Raw genomic sequence first — 15,768 nt, forward strand, 5'->3', positions numbered from 1 at the left:
TCAATTTTCTGTGATATTTAGCATATTTTTTTTAACAGATCTTTAACACTTAAACAAATTAAGTTTCTGGATCTGTTTGAAGTCTTTGATTGTCTTTGAACTATTAAATTACTAATTAATCTGTAAAAAAGAGAATTTTGAATTAAGTCATGATTACGGTATATTCTTGAATGTTGCGTAAAACGAGTTACGAAAAATTAATAAAACCTACTGAGAACGATAGATAAAAGCCTTAAACATTATATTACGTTAACCAAGTTCAAACTTTTCTTTTTCCTGTTGTTCAAAGATTTAAATTCACTTATACTAAAAAAGGTCTTGTTTATGTGCTTTGGAATTTTTAGTTTTTAATAGTTACCCTCTTAAAACCTAGAATTTTAATAATTTGTTGATCGATGGATTTAGTCAAAAGGATAGTAACTAATACACCAAATTAACAAAATGTATTTATTGTTTATTGTGCACTATAGTTCAAAATTTACAAAGGTTTATTGTATTTAGAGTATACACCTATTCATTTACAATTTTATTAAAGTAGAATCATTGAAACACTGGCAAATTATTCTTTTAAAATCTACTATGGTAGTTACAAGTCTAATGGAAAATCATGCCAGAATCTCAATAAATTCAGTTATCTTCCAGATTTATGTACTAGTGAAAAATACAACCAAAATCAGTTTCTTCTTACAAACCTGCACTTACTAAATTAGAAAAAGTGTTGTTATGTGGCTAGAAAAATTCTAATAAATTGGTTTTGTATGTAGAAAATAGTAGAAAACCACTGTTGTAAAAATGAGTCCAAACCTCACCAAAACGTTATTGACTTCTTTTATTGCTTTATAATAAAATTTTACTATATGAACAACATGTAACAGGAGGTATAAATAAAACATTTACTAGGCTAAATCTAAGGATATGTGTACAGGTTCTCTGTGTTTATAATTTCCTATTAATCATTCCAGTTGTTTTAAGATAAGAAGAATTATATTAACTTTTTTCTCCTGAAAATTATTGATTAATCAATAGCAAAACGGTAGGTTTACAAATTTTCAACTTATCAATTAACACTGTTTATTTAAATCTTCTTATCTTGAAATTGTTCAGTGCCGGTGCCCTTAATGTTTCGTTGAAATGCATGAAATAATGCTACAAGTATATTCCTTCACACTGAGTTTTATACAAAAAATTACAAATTGAACTCTCCAAGTGGCTTCAATACATGGAGGCACAAGAATAGAGCGAGACAAACCAGAGAAAAACCTGAAAAACAAGAAGTTAAATCAGAAAATAGGTATAGGTCTTATGTGTTATTTTTTGCCAATTTACTTAGTTTAGTTGTTTGTTACCAATTAAAAGCTTTACTAACTATAACGATGGACTAATTCTTGGAAAAATATCAGTTTATTAAACTTCAGAAAAGTGTTTCAGTATTGTCTTAATAAGAAAATACAAACGTCCCGTAACAATACTAATGAAGAAAGACCGAAATTTATTGGTAAATCAGCAGAAGAAACTTCGCAATAGATCGATTGATTTTAAGTTCATTTTAGCGTTATTTGTTAGAGCCAAAAATTCTCTAGGGGATCAGGAAATTGTGTCATCAGTCACTGGGCACTGTGCGATAGTAGAAAAACTTTTAATTCGGTTTTTGTTTTGTTTTACTTGTGTTAAGGCCATTTGAAATACAAATTACTAGTCACTAAAAGTGGGAAAATTTAGGACAGTTATAAACATTAAATTAGGTTTTTAAATTGTAATACAATTACAACAGCCATATTAAGTTATTTTATCTCAATTTTCAGTTTGCTTTTGGTCATCTCCCATTATTGCCCTAAAGATAAACGTTTTATCATCGATAAAATTTTTACTGCTTATTGCAAGACCAACAGGAGATGAACATGCATTGTGTAAATGTCCTTCAGGAAATGACCATTACTTTTGACGTACCTCATAAAACTAGTTCTCATTTTTATTGGCCAACAGACGGAAATTTAATCTTCAGCTAACTTTACCAATATCCTTTCTAACGAATTTTATATCTTTAGAGTTAACGTCAAGTTCTGTACGAGAATAAGCTAATTGAGTGAATCTAACCATAATAAAGCTGGACATAACCAACGATGCATAAATTAAAATTAAAGTTTAAAGAATTTATGTCTTTTAGGAGAAAATTAAATCAGGTTTCAAGTTATTAAATGCTCAAAAAAAATAAATAATGCTGTCTGTTTAAAATAATAATAGAGGTAAAAACGGAAAATACAATAATATTTCACTTCAGTACTAAGTACTTTACACCTCTATGGACAGGATTTTGACAGTTTATTTAAAGAGTAGTCTAAGCTGTCTTTACAGTTTACACTGACAAAACTATTAAAAGAAAACCCAAAAGCAATAAAGCTATTAATAAAACGGACCTGAAAGTTCACGAATCTTTTAGAAAGCATATTAACAGTTTTGACAAATAAAATGAAACAATTAAAATTCACAATATCACGTTTATGACTGACTTATGAATTTTACCAAATAGAGAATTTTTAGATTTTCTTGTCTGAAGCTGAATAATTGACTTGAAAACTTGAATAACAAGGCATTTTTGATGTTTCGATGAAGAATGACTTGAGTTGATAATTTGTTAGAATTCACATTTCAGATTTGAAAATTGACTTGATAATTTGACCAAATAGAGGATTTTTACATTTTCTTGTTTCGAGTTGAAGAATTGACTTTAAAACTTGATCAACCAGATATTTTTCATGTTTTGACATTTGAAACTTGAAGAAGTTTTTGAAAAGTAGATAATTTCATAAAATTGACATTTTAAATATTAAAACTGACTTGAAAGCTTGGTCGACCAGGAATTTTTTATGTTTATTTTTGTATACAATATGTTTAATATGTTCACCGTTCATTTGAAGAAACGATTGATTATTTTTATGGCAATACGGTATTTTAAAATTTGTCCTACAAGAGGCATAGTTTTCTTTTAATGTCAAATATCTCAACAACTATTATATCTAGGCATAGGACATTATACACAAACTGTGGTTAAACCGCAAATGGCTAAGCTGAAAGAAGTAAAATTAGAAATCTTTCTGTTTAGTATAATACTCTCACGAGTTAAAGTTGTTTGTTTTCTTACTAATTTAACAAATTTACTTTCTGATACGATTATATCAGGCAATAATTCTAATAATTTGCTGTGTAAAGTCTTACCAAAAGCTTGTCCGCCACTGGTCGTAGTCATCGGCCTATAAACTTCAACTTCGTTGAGAAATTGATAAGTGGCATTAAAGCCCGTTCCATCTAATCTTTCGTTTGACAAAAAGGTCACTCGAAATGTTTTTCTATCCGATTCGATGTCAAACTCTTTAAGTTGACCGCAGTGCCTTTGATATTTCCGGTCTATGGACTTGAAGTTTGAAAACTCGAGATAGTCACTAGCTGAGGTGGCTTCGCATCTGAAATTATCAATTTATTTTATCATCACCTGACTTGCTAGACACCAGTATAGAAGAAGCTGGCCTGAAACTTTTCTTAAACACAAGCTTGAACTGCTTTATTAATCATAATAATGTTAATCCGCTGACGATTTAATGGCTAAAGTTTGGGCTGATGAAATCTCATTTGAGAAAGTTCAATTTCTTTTCGCTGTTGCTCCAATGTCATCTATTGTGAAATAAATTATATTCCCGGGTTTAATAAGTACGAAAAACAACCGACAAACTTTCTGATAATGAAAATTCGACAGTTCTTAAAAGTTTACTAAAAGTTTTGAATAACGACGAGAAGGAAATATCGAAGCGTAAATTAAATTCCGCAAAGTAATAGAGTGGTTATTAGCCAACAATTCCAACATATTACATTTTTAATTTAAAACTTACGGTAAAACTCCTTCCACGTCAAAATAATTGAAGTGCAAATGCACTTTTTCGTTATCGTTTCCCTCAAAAAAGTAGTGGCACTCAGTGCTTCTGGGATAAGAACCAGGAAAATTGGGACTGTGAATATATCCAGTTTTTGAATCGTTACTATTTAATTCAAAGGCACATGGGTAGTTGGGTAACTGCTTCGCAATTTTAATTCCAAAATCTGTAAACAAGCCAACGGGTTAGTTTTAATCATCGTTCGTTAACGTAAGCGCGAGTTTAGCTAATGCTACGTGAACTGCGGAAGTTCAAAACAGCTTTTCATAGTAATTATTACATACACGTTTCAAGCGGAGTAAATTTACCTTCCGTAAAACTGTATGTGGCGTTAAATCCCCTAGAGTATCTAGAGGCGTGCACACTTTGAAACTCTAATTTTAATCTAGGTCCGTTCGACATCACAGGTTTAGGCAAGGTTGATCCGCAAAATGAGTCTATTTTCTCCATTCGTGCCTCGATATGTACAAATGCGATCAAAGAATCTTGATGGTCACATCTGAAAAATATAAATCATATTTGAGACAATTAAGCGCAATTTAGCTAAGTTCTGCTAATCAGAAAATGAAAAAATAGCAGTTTAAATAATTAGCAGATATGATGATTACTTTTATAAAAATTTTGCTATCCCTCAATAATAAACTTATTCAGTAATAAGTGATTCAATTCAGTAATTTATAAGAATATCAACAGTGAGTTATCATAAATCACGCTTAAACCACATAAACCCAAACTTAAACAACTAAAGCCACTTTAGTATGAAAGTAAGGAAAGACATATGAAGCAAAAACACTAAATTTTACAGAGTTGTAATATCGAAAATGTCAACAGAAAAGTTCAAAAATGACCAAAATAAAACCCCCCAGGGTAAGTTAATATCAGACAGCAAGGGAATCAATGATAATATCCAGGAATTCTATACAACAAATACAGCAATAGCATCACCAAACATTGGGTCAGAAGACATCTCTGATAACGAAGCAAAAGATACGTACAACGTTAAAACAAAAACAGAAAGAGTCTAGGGGAGGACGGAATCACCTGCGAAATGCTGAATCTCTGTGGAAGGTACATGGCTGGTACTTCTCAACAAATGTCTAAGTGAAGAAGGAACTCGGCGGAAGTAGCTCTACTTTTGAAGAAAGGTGATAACACCGACATAGAGAACTATCGACCAATCAGTCTTTCATCGCACTTATACAAACTTCTTACCAAGATTATCACTAACAGAGTCACTAACAAGTTGGAAGCTAACCAACCAGTAGAGCAAGCGGGGTTTCGAAAGGGGTACAGCACCGTCGACCACCTCTTGTCTGTAAGAACATTCGGCTCTATTGCAATATGGGCTTTTCCATATCAAAATAAATGAAAACCTGATAACAGATAAACTAAGATATGGCGTTAGAGAACATATTCAAAACATGGTCTCGGGAGAGTATAAATATCAATGTGAAAGAAACTCCTCTAAATTATTTAAGATGTGCAGATGATATCGTCCTCATCGGCAGCGACATCCATGGCTTTAAAGATATGTTAAGCCAACTGAAGGCGGATGATATTGTAACAATAGTACGTCTTTAAAAAACGTCGATAATATGTCTATTTTGGACATAATTTCAAAATCGACAAAGACTTTTGGATAGAGCTGGTGGCGCACCGGCAACCAAGACAGACCAAATGAAGCGTGGGTAACTCGACGATGTCAAACAGATTGAGGAAAAAAATGGTTCCAAACGACACAGGATAGAAAGGCATGAAAACGGATGAAACAGGCCTACGCCCGGTAGTGGACAAATAAAAGCTGAAGAAGAAGAAGATGATGTTAAAAACAAGAAGTCCATTTTAATAAGCGAGAACTCTGAAAGCTAGGACTCTGAATCAAAATTTGCTGACTATGTGAGAAATTTGAATGCAACACCAGCACATGAAGAAGTGGTCACCTTCGAGTCCTATTTCGCTTCATCTTCTACATTACTAGACTTTACAAAAGTTTGTCTGGCGGGTGTAGCGGTCAAGTAAAAAGTCAGTTGTATTTTAGTTCTACCTATTTTCTTCTGTACTGTTGTAACTGAATTCCTGTAGCATCGACTAACAAACCCATCATTTGGCGCAGTCACGAACCTAACCGATGGCAAACACAGACGATATTCAGCAAGCACTTCTTGAAGGCCAGCTGGAACTGCCACGCTATTTCAAGGAATCTTATAATGGAACTCAATCAAAGGTGACCGTTACCTTAGACAATTTTGCTAAACGCTTTGGTACGTTCACTTATGATGCCGATGCCGATCTCATATTTCAGAATGTCAGTCCATAACTTTTAAGAAGCTAAATCCACGCTGTCTCTCACACAACTTCAGAACTTGTTTTTAACGCCTTGGGTGATCACGAATTTAACCTACGTGACCGCTTGTATCCAAAAGATCAACTTGAATACTTACTCTTTGGAGCTGTCTTCTGAATGGTACAAATTAAAATCGTGGAAAATGATTTGGACCCTTTCCTTTCCTCTACCTTGGAATTCGTATCTACACGTTTTATTGGATGGATATGGTGATGGATACATGGGACTCATGATAGTGCCGTTTTTACTGGTGTCACTGTTTATGACCATATCACAGCTCGATCCTACAACAAAGTTTCCATATTAACTAGACGTTTTAGTTTTGTTTCCCTAAATCATACTAAAAGAATGCATGTTAGTGTTGCATTTATTCAGGATTCTATACCAGGTAAATTCTACGGGCTTTTCACTATACACTTTTCATTCCACTTGACAGTACTGCAGAGTGCAGACTAGAGTTGCTTAAATTAATACGCTAAAAAAATATGATCTATTTTAGTGTAAAGGGTTTGTTTTGTGAAAGCATTGTCTGAACATTCCGTATTCTGTCAACCCGTCCGAGTGATTAACGGGCTTCAGCAGACTTTACAAAGTTCATAATATGTCCTAAACAAGCGCATTGCAAATGCAAATTATGTGTGCCCGATAAATTGGATAGCCCAAATATTCGTGATTATTCGCTGGATCATTTATCTGTATTGATCATTATTTCCTATGTTAATTGCATAACCTGCGTTCCAAAGTTTTTGTACATAAAAGCAACTAACACTTCTTACAAAATGCTGATTGATTGCTTAGTTTTCAACACAAAATAAATCGTTAATCAAGTATTTTCAGCCAGCTTTGTACAAAAGGCAAAGGGAAATTTGTTTTAATTTGTTGCTTTCTGCTCGGTTTGGCTTAATCTCCGAAAGTTTTGTCTTGCAGTTTAAATTAATCTACGTAAAGACCAGAACTTTTGAAATGCTAGATTTTACAAGAAATAATTTGGTTTCTTAGAATAAACCTTAATCACTCTACGTTCTTACGTAAGTTTTATTTCAAGAGATAAAGTAAAAATAACTTTTTTTAATATTTTTGCGTCTTAATAACTACCTTCATTAAAGGGGGTTCCCCCAGCCTCATTTCACGTTTTTGAATTCTAGCAAAAACTTAATTGCATCCTGGTTTAAATTGAAACGGAACACGAAAGGCCACGAAAAACGCCATCTCTGAACGTAAATCGTGTTACTCGACCTTTTAGGTTTTTAACGAGGTACAGCCGGATTTCTAAACTTCACTGAGCGAGCTATTAACTGGAAGTAAAGATTGCAAACAGGAAAATTATTTATTCGTTCACTTTAAAATTTAAATTTATTATAGTTATTTTTTTTTAAATCTCTGCTACTAGTTTAGAAAATATTCTTCAAAAAACACCATTTTTTCTGAAAAAAGGCTTTAAAATTTGCTTGTCTACAGCTCTGGTAGTTTTTGATGTACAGTAACGGTAAACCACTCAAACATTCCGTTTTTCTCTTCTCTTTTAAGTGGTATACTCCAAAATCATCTTGCAGGCCTTTTGTGTACAAGATGAGTGAAAAAATTGAAGGTAGTTTAACTTTAGTCACTCTGTATGCAGTGAGAGTTTGTCAGTATAAAGACCAGATTTAGTTTTCTTGGCCTTTTTTACGCAATTTTTATCCTACGCACTTTTTCCATATCTCTTCTAGGTTAGAAGATATTCTGGAAATATTAATTTGGAGAGCAGAAACTCCATTTTCTTGAAAATGTGGTCGCTACCAACAATTTTAAAAAGTAAAGAGACGCTTTTTATACGAATTTATTAAATCACAATATTATCTTTTACGAGAATATTTAACTAGTTTAAAGGTTCAAAGTGTCTTTAAATACTCCCTAAAGCAATAATTTTAATACTGTCCAAGCATATGCAAATCACATTTTCGGTATATTACCTAGGAGAATTGCGTCATACCGGCTTTAGTAATCCTATTTTCTAACTCCAGCCTAACAAGTTTACGCGTATCACTTGCTAATGAGCGAATAGTTTTACTAATTTCTCAAATAGTTTAACTCCTTGCGGCTTGCATGCAAAGTATTATTTGTAGGAATAGTTTTGAATTTTACGATATTTAACAGAGCGCTTCATTTAGCTTCTAAACTAATTAACTAGAGTTCCATCAACAAGTTTATCCACTACACAATGGAGAAAGTTTTATCTGCACATGAATAAGGTTTATGAGCATGCATGCTGTGCTTTGAAGTAAAGAAACTAGATATTACCAACTAGTATTGTAATTTAATGAATTTGTAATGCAGTTTATTCAAAATGTAATTTTTTTTAATACAGTAAGAGAATACACTCTCTGTAAGTAAGTATACATTTTTATTGAAATTGCTAATTTTCAACACAACTATTTCCAAATGTTTTCATTACTTTATTCTTAAACAGTTCTTTCCTGATTGAATGTGATTTTCATGAATAATTGTCCTAGTGAGGGTGCTCTATAGGATCGGTAGTTTTGTGCTACACTAATCTGCAATCTAACTGATGTGGAGTAAGTAAATTAGCAGGAGACTCGCAACAGTAAACATTCCAATTTCTGGCAGATCCTTCCTACATATTACATTCACAATTACATGCATCAAGTTCCACCGTAAATAATTTGCTGTAAGTAAACACTTGACTTCGACAAATAATTACTTCACAGTGTTTCCAAACAAACATATTGCATGATTATTTAAAATTCTGGTTCCAAACACATTTAATTTGAAAATTAATATACAATTGATGTTTGCAGAAGACAAGACAAATCGAATTCCAGATTTTCTTTAAGTCAAAGTATTTTGTTTTAAGAATTACCGTAGTTTATCACATTAATATCTATTATAATTAACTCTTCTTCAACTGTAAAAATTATTTAAAATAACTTTTAAGATCTGTGCTACCAATTTAATGTTTTAAAACTTGCATAGAATTAAACTGTAATGGTACATAATCTTACCTTTTTTTCCTTTTGGTAAAGTTATGAAAGCTTAGTTAATTTTTCTAATAGATGACCGCTATTTCCTGATTTAAATTCAATGAATTAGTAAAATAATATAAAGCCCGGATGCCCCGTTATTGTTTCTCTACATAAATTAAAAATACAAATATCCCTTCAGGTGTACATTATTAATATCGTTTAAAATGCAACAATAAAATTACCCTTGGGAGCTTTTTTGAGTCAGATGAATTTATATGAAGCTCTTGTTTTTTGTTTGTTTCATATGACAATAATTATAAAATGTCTGTAGGCAAATCCTGTTGCGCAATTTTCGGCGTTTAATTGATAAGCTACCTGAAAATCCTTTGATCATCAAACAGTTTATTGAAGAAGATGTTTTTTTAGATAATTCCAGTGTGTTACTATGGATGATAATTTAACTAAGTGCTCAATCAATTATCACGTATTCTGTTCGATTTAATGTATTCAACTAATTGCTAACTAAAATGACACAAGCAATAGTAGATTATACATTTTATTCGTATTGTTCAAAACTATTTCAGGAAAATCAGTAGAAATTCTTTACTACAACTTATAAAATACTGGCAACGTGCTTTTACCACTAAGTTACCTGAATATTCCACTAAAAAACCTCCCTGAAAAATTGCCTTATAAACCCCAATTAACTGCGATAAATAAGAAAGCGGGCTGACGACGTCAGATGCCTGAAATTTCGTTTCTATAGGGTAATTTATCAAAAACCTAATTGCCGAATTCTATTGAAAGGTTAAGGTAACCGTCTTCTTTATATGAAACATTCAGCACCGCACTTACGAATGAATAATCGTACAAGGAATATAGGTAAAGCTAAAGCATTTTTTTTCGTTTAATGAACCTGGTAAACCCCTCGTGTAACTCTGATAATTGGATAACCAACAAAGCCTTGATTTATACGACCTTAAAGTAGGAGAGATGTGAGACTAATTACTTTTCATTATAGAGAATAGGGGTGCAGTTGCATTTGTCTGGGTCAGAAATCTATTGTCTGATCAAAAAACCTCGAACCACAAGATACCTAAATGTATAAAGAAAACAAGGTTGTTTTTTAAAAAAGTCAATCGATGTTGTCTGTTAAAATACTGAAATACTGGTAGCAACAATTCGAGCTTGATTGGATGGAGTTAGCGTTCGTTTCAACTTTCAAAAGGATTTATATTTGCAATGCCATGTTTACGTTCGTTGTTATTTCGTTGAATTCCAAACAGTTTTTGAAGTAATACGAATTGGTTGTAGTAGATAAATAAGAAAATGTATTGGGGTTGTAATGTAAATAATAAAACCGCGGTACTAATAATAATACATGTTACACACATCAATAATAAATAAAATATATAAATATTATAGTAAATAAAGTTATTCAAGAAATGATGTAAATGAGAAAGTTTACTTACATCAGTCAAAGAAATAACACTAAACTAAAGTGGGTTTTACAGGAAAAGTTTTAAATCAAAGTAATTAGAAACATTTAATTAATTAATTAAGTAATAAAGAAGATGTCCTTTTGGTCCCTTTTTTGCTCCAAACTATTTTCAGTTTTATGGAAAAACCCATTAAGATAATAGCTTGTTTGAAGCCAATTTTAACCATAATATGTTGCTGATGAAATTAATCTTTTTGGAACCTATAGAAAATAAAGTATTTAAACCGCCAAAACAAAAAAGTGAACTTACTTTGTTTCGTTTTTAAGTGTTGGCAACAAACAAAAGGGCAAGTCTCACCTTTCGCCACCTTTAACCTAACTCTTAATTTAATACCAAATTCAACTGTATGCTTTATGAGTGATATAGCAACATTTTCTCAACAACATACTTGTTTCTTGTTAGAAGTTTGTCATGTGACTATTATCTATTTGCCATTGATTTTTATTATCCTTCTTCACATTTGATTCTTCATTTTGTTGTGGGGTTAGCTTTGCTAAAGTTAAGAATTTTGCATCATTCCTGTTAACTGCCCAAAACATTAAACTTGGTTGATGGTAAAACGAAATTATTCGATTCGATTATTTAAATAACGATTTATGGTTAGATAACTCGATATTACCATTTGAACAAGCTGACATTTTCTAATTTCCTTTGGTGTTATAAAGGGTACACAGTGGTAAATGCTCTAGGTTCTGCAAAAACAAGATATGTGTTAGAATTACCTTTTCAACGATTTGTGAACCTAACATTTTCATAATTATTGTTATTTTTAGTTGTCAGCATATTATTTTCAAGTTTTTTATTTGTTGTTATCCTGCACTGTTGGCACGTGTGTTTTTGACAAATTTTTGATCATAACCAACATTGAGGCATGTCAGGGAGGAAAACAAAAGTAGTGTGTTTGCAATATTTTGTTTCTTTAAATAATTGGTTTTAAAACAGTATTTGTGTTTATCTTAATTCTTCTCTGCATTGTGTTCTAATACCCGGTTTGCAAAGGGTGTCATTTTCTTCCCCTCAATTAAATCAGTAACTCAGGCAAATTATGTGCAATACCTGCCAATTACCTGTGGTATAATGGTATAATTTCTTGAATCATTTAATGTTGATCTAGAACATAAGGGCTAAAACCATCATAAATTGGGTGCCATATAAAAAGGGAACACAACCCTAGTGCGTCAACTCTAGACTTGTTAAAGAATTCTAACAAAACACAGATGCATGAAACTCGGTTTGTAGGTGAAATAAAAAATATATATTTCCTACGTAAACCATTACCAAAAATGTTCACTGGATTAGTGGTTAAAGCCCACGAATTGCTAATACGAAAATCTAATCAGTTATATAATAGCATCCTACAGAAGTTTGCAGTTTTTCTGATGCTGCCAAAAATATTGAAACTTTTCCAATACTCATGATAATCCAAGTTGCCAAAAGTTTTGCTGTAAGCAAGTAATGTGCTTGAGTAGCTAACATCTGTCAATGCCAAAGGATTTGTGCTACAATTAGGTTTAAATCCAGATTGACTGATGAACTCTACACTATGCTATGAGGAAAAAATTTGGTCAGCAATTATTTGCTTTATGTTGCAATCAAAAGCAATTTTTTATTTTTAACTTATAATTCTAGTTAGACAACACACAAGACAATGCCACTTTTAGAAAACAATTTTGTTCAAGTAAATTATGTAAATATCATTACTTATAAAAGCGTGGAAACTAATCACCAAAAATAACTAATAAAAACTTTTCTTTAGTTCCAAATATAATGCGATAAAACGTTTCATGACATTAAACTTTGTGGCAGATTGTCTATAGAGGAAATAATGAATTTCCTACTTGCTCACACAAGGCAAAGTATCCAATAAATCATCCCAGATGTTGTGGCAAGATAAAGACGTGTCCCGGAAAAGATATAGGGTCACGAATAAGGGTCAATCTAACTTTTTGTTTAGATGTCCAGAATGAGTAAAACGAGATTCACAGTGATTCAAAAATTTGATCCTCACTCGGAATGAATACATATGGATTCTAGGTTACAAGGAATTGAAGTCTCCTGGCACCGAATAATGCCAAACTTTGTTGACGTGGAATTGCACTGCCTGAATAAATATCAGTTGTATTTCCATACAATTTTACTATGTAACATTTCTGGATATCAATATTTGATACTTTGCATTTGAAAAATCTTATGTAAAAGTTGATAAAATAAATAAAGCAAAGAATCACATTGGTTAAGTAAGTGACATTCCTGACATATTCTTTATAACTGTTTTGTTTTTGGTTTGCTTTCTACTATTACGATGTAAACAATTTTCTAAACCAACTAAACCAACTTGTAACGTCTCAAAGCAATCGCATGTTACAAATAGAAAAGACGAATGTAATATAAAGCAGCAACACTAGTCGTAACATCTTAAAAGGGGGTGAGAAATGGTAGTGACAGAAAATAATGGGCGAACAACCCCGGAATGAGGATTTCCGGAATAATTTATTCTGACCTAAATGGAAACCAATGAAATAACGTAACGCACTTCAAATACGTATAAATCCATACGTAATAACAATATATTAGGTTTGAAATAAATCTGTCTTGGGCTTGAACTAATTACTGTTGTTTACTAGGACGGTGCTAATTTATGCCATTAATTTAGGTCTAGAAAGGAGAATTCCATAACATCAATGTTATCTAAAACTGGAGATAACTAATAATACAAAACACTAGCCATTGTAGACTGTGGAAATGAAATCTGTAGAAATAGCAAAAGTACGGTTTAATAAAGTCTGTTTTCTACAAAGCTATGCCAAACACAGTCATTTAAATCTTTGTGTCTCCTGATCATTAATTGTTGTCAATTTTAACTTTACCTAATGGCAAATGTATGAATAAACAATTAGAATCTTTATGCAACTTAATAAACAAACTTTTTCGTAACAATTATGTTGGCCTTCTTCGGTTATTTTAAAACAGCTTTTTTAGGTTTTGACAGAGAATTATGTAATTTGTTAGCCAACTCTTACCACAACAACTTTTTTATCACTTACTTAAATTTGAAGCATTAAAGGATAGAAGAGAAAGTCAGAATTAGCCACTTGTCAACTGTTGCACAAGGTTATAATGGAAATAAGCTCTAATTTGTCTCCAATTTCTACTTTTTTAGTTATAATAACTAGAAAAATTTACTTACAAAACCCTAATGAAATATCGGTAATTCGGCTTCGCCTCAAGCTGCAATTTTCATGTGCAAGCGGCAAATATGTACTTTCCGCTCTTAATAAAGAATATACTATTTCAAACTGTTAGACCTAAATTGAAATAAATGTACTTTTATACTACTAGCTTAATTATTGCTATGGCTTTTTGTGGGTTTATCCCATTCTAATCAAAATCATACATATTTAGGCAAATTTTTAGTTACAGAATTCTAAAGTAACAATTTAAATTTCTGATCAAAAATTTGCAATTCTAAGTAGATATCAAATCCTACCTTTAGTGCGCTCTCTAACAAAATCATATCCATAGCAGTGGCACATCAAAAAATATTCCAGTTGAATATAAAGCAATTTGTAACGAAGTAGCATGTTGTATTATTATAATTGAGCAACGTAAGTTTCTTTTGGCACAAACTTTCCCGCGCGGTTTGTAAACTTAACGCATTGCAGCGAACTTCCAAGAAAGAGAGGATTGGATTGAATGGAGAGAAAATGGAAAATTCGCATATGTAGTTGAAAATGAACTGTTGCGCTTGCGTTATAACTTTACCAAAGTTTTCAGTTAGAACCGTGGATAATGCAGTGTTACAATGCGTATTCAGATAATTATTTATCAAAAGATGTAAAATGTGAGCTGGAAATAAATCTAGTCTCTTGCTCTGTCACGAATCTCGACAATACACGAAAATGGGGATGTAACTGATGATGTTGAACATTTCATACGAGGGGATTTGCTTTGAAGTGAATTGCAGATGTAGTTTAAAATAAATCTTCCTTTTTATTATTACCTGAACCACATGAAACAAGTCAGTTTTCTTTAACTAAACTTTTGACAACTAGTGTAAATAATGGTTGATACACTACAGTGTTTCTAGTAGTTAGTTATTTATTTAGGATATATTCAGATATTGTAATTTTGTAAAACAAGTTTAAACTCACTTTTCTGCAGCGTTACAGTTATTTGACGCAGTCAGTAGGATAACACTGCATTAGTATTTCGTAAAATTACACTTATGTCTTTTTCTTAAGTTTTAGCTGTAAATCAGTTATTAACTAGCAAAATTCAATATTCCATAAGAATAGAAAGAATCTAACATTTTCCAGGTGTGCTACTTTAATTGTACGTATAAATCCAAGTTAGCACCACGAAATTCTATACAATTCAACAGCATTTCCTCGCATAGTCTAACTTTCCGTTCCACTTTCCAATTGCTTTGAAATTCATGCATTTCCTATGGTTCTATGAAGATTTGGTTCAGTTAAAATGAAACTTTATAGTTACACATTGTTAAGTTTTAACTGCGAGTTGTTCTAGTGGATATAAAATATTACCTACACGTTTAAGTTTTTGAATACATTAATAATAAGTTGGAAGGTTTTGAATAACAAATTTTTTTATTATTTAGGAAAAAACGGTTTGGGCCCTCTCCAGTGGTCTGGAAATAAATTTGAAAAAAGCCCCAATGTAAAATTGGTGCGGACCCTTGACAGCAATCCGGATTTTAGTGGCCTGGGGCAGGATTTATTAGGTTTGCCAGGAAATTTAGTTTACATTTTTCTTGACAAGACCTTCACCTTACAAGAACTACTACTCTGAATAATTCTTTCGCGAATAAACCAATGTTTGATCAATTTTACCAATTTCTGAACCAACTCTCTTAATTTTGTTAATCTGCTTTTTTACTATAATAGAATGTAATCATGTTTAGTCCAATTACTCTTTAGCCTTCCTAGACACTCAATTTTCCCTTGCATAGTAAGGCAAATTATGCCTATTTACAGTAAAATTTCTATGAAAGGTAGGAAAACATTGTCCAAGCAAAC

The 15,768-nt window shown here is 31.9% G+C and overlaps 1 protein-coding gene across 1 annotated transcript in view; it reads right to left on the minus strand.

The window, feature by feature from the left end:
- Positions 1 to 433: 433 nt before the first annotated feature.
- Positions 434 to 15,768, minus strand: part of LOC145731200 (suppressor of lurcher protein 1-like) — a 137,080-nt gene continuing 121,745 nt past the window's right edge. The window contains exons 10-14 of the mRNA XM_081982866.1: positions 6,365 to 6,551; positions 4,232 to 4,422; positions 3,882 to 4,089; positions 3,214 to 3,458; positions 434 to 1,260 (exon numbers count right to left, since the gene is read on the minus strand). Coding sequence (XP_081838992.1) covers positions 1,187 to 1,260; positions 3,214 to 3,458; positions 3,882 to 4,089; positions 4,232 to 4,422; positions 6,365 to 6,551 — 905 coding nt within the window. The 3' untranslated portion in view covers positions 434 to 1,186. The remainder of the gene's footprint in view (positions 1,261 to 3,213; positions 3,459 to 3,881; positions 4,090 to 4,231; positions 4,423 to 6,364; positions 6,552 to 15,768) is intronic.

This window comes from Ips typographus, linkage group LG6, assembly GCF_016097725.1.
Source record: "Ips typographus isolate SLU linkage group LG6, UJ_Ityp_2.0, whole genome shotgun sequence".
Taxonomy (NCBI): Eukaryota; Metazoa; Arthropoda; class Insecta; order Coleoptera; family Curculionidae; genus Ips; species Ips typographus.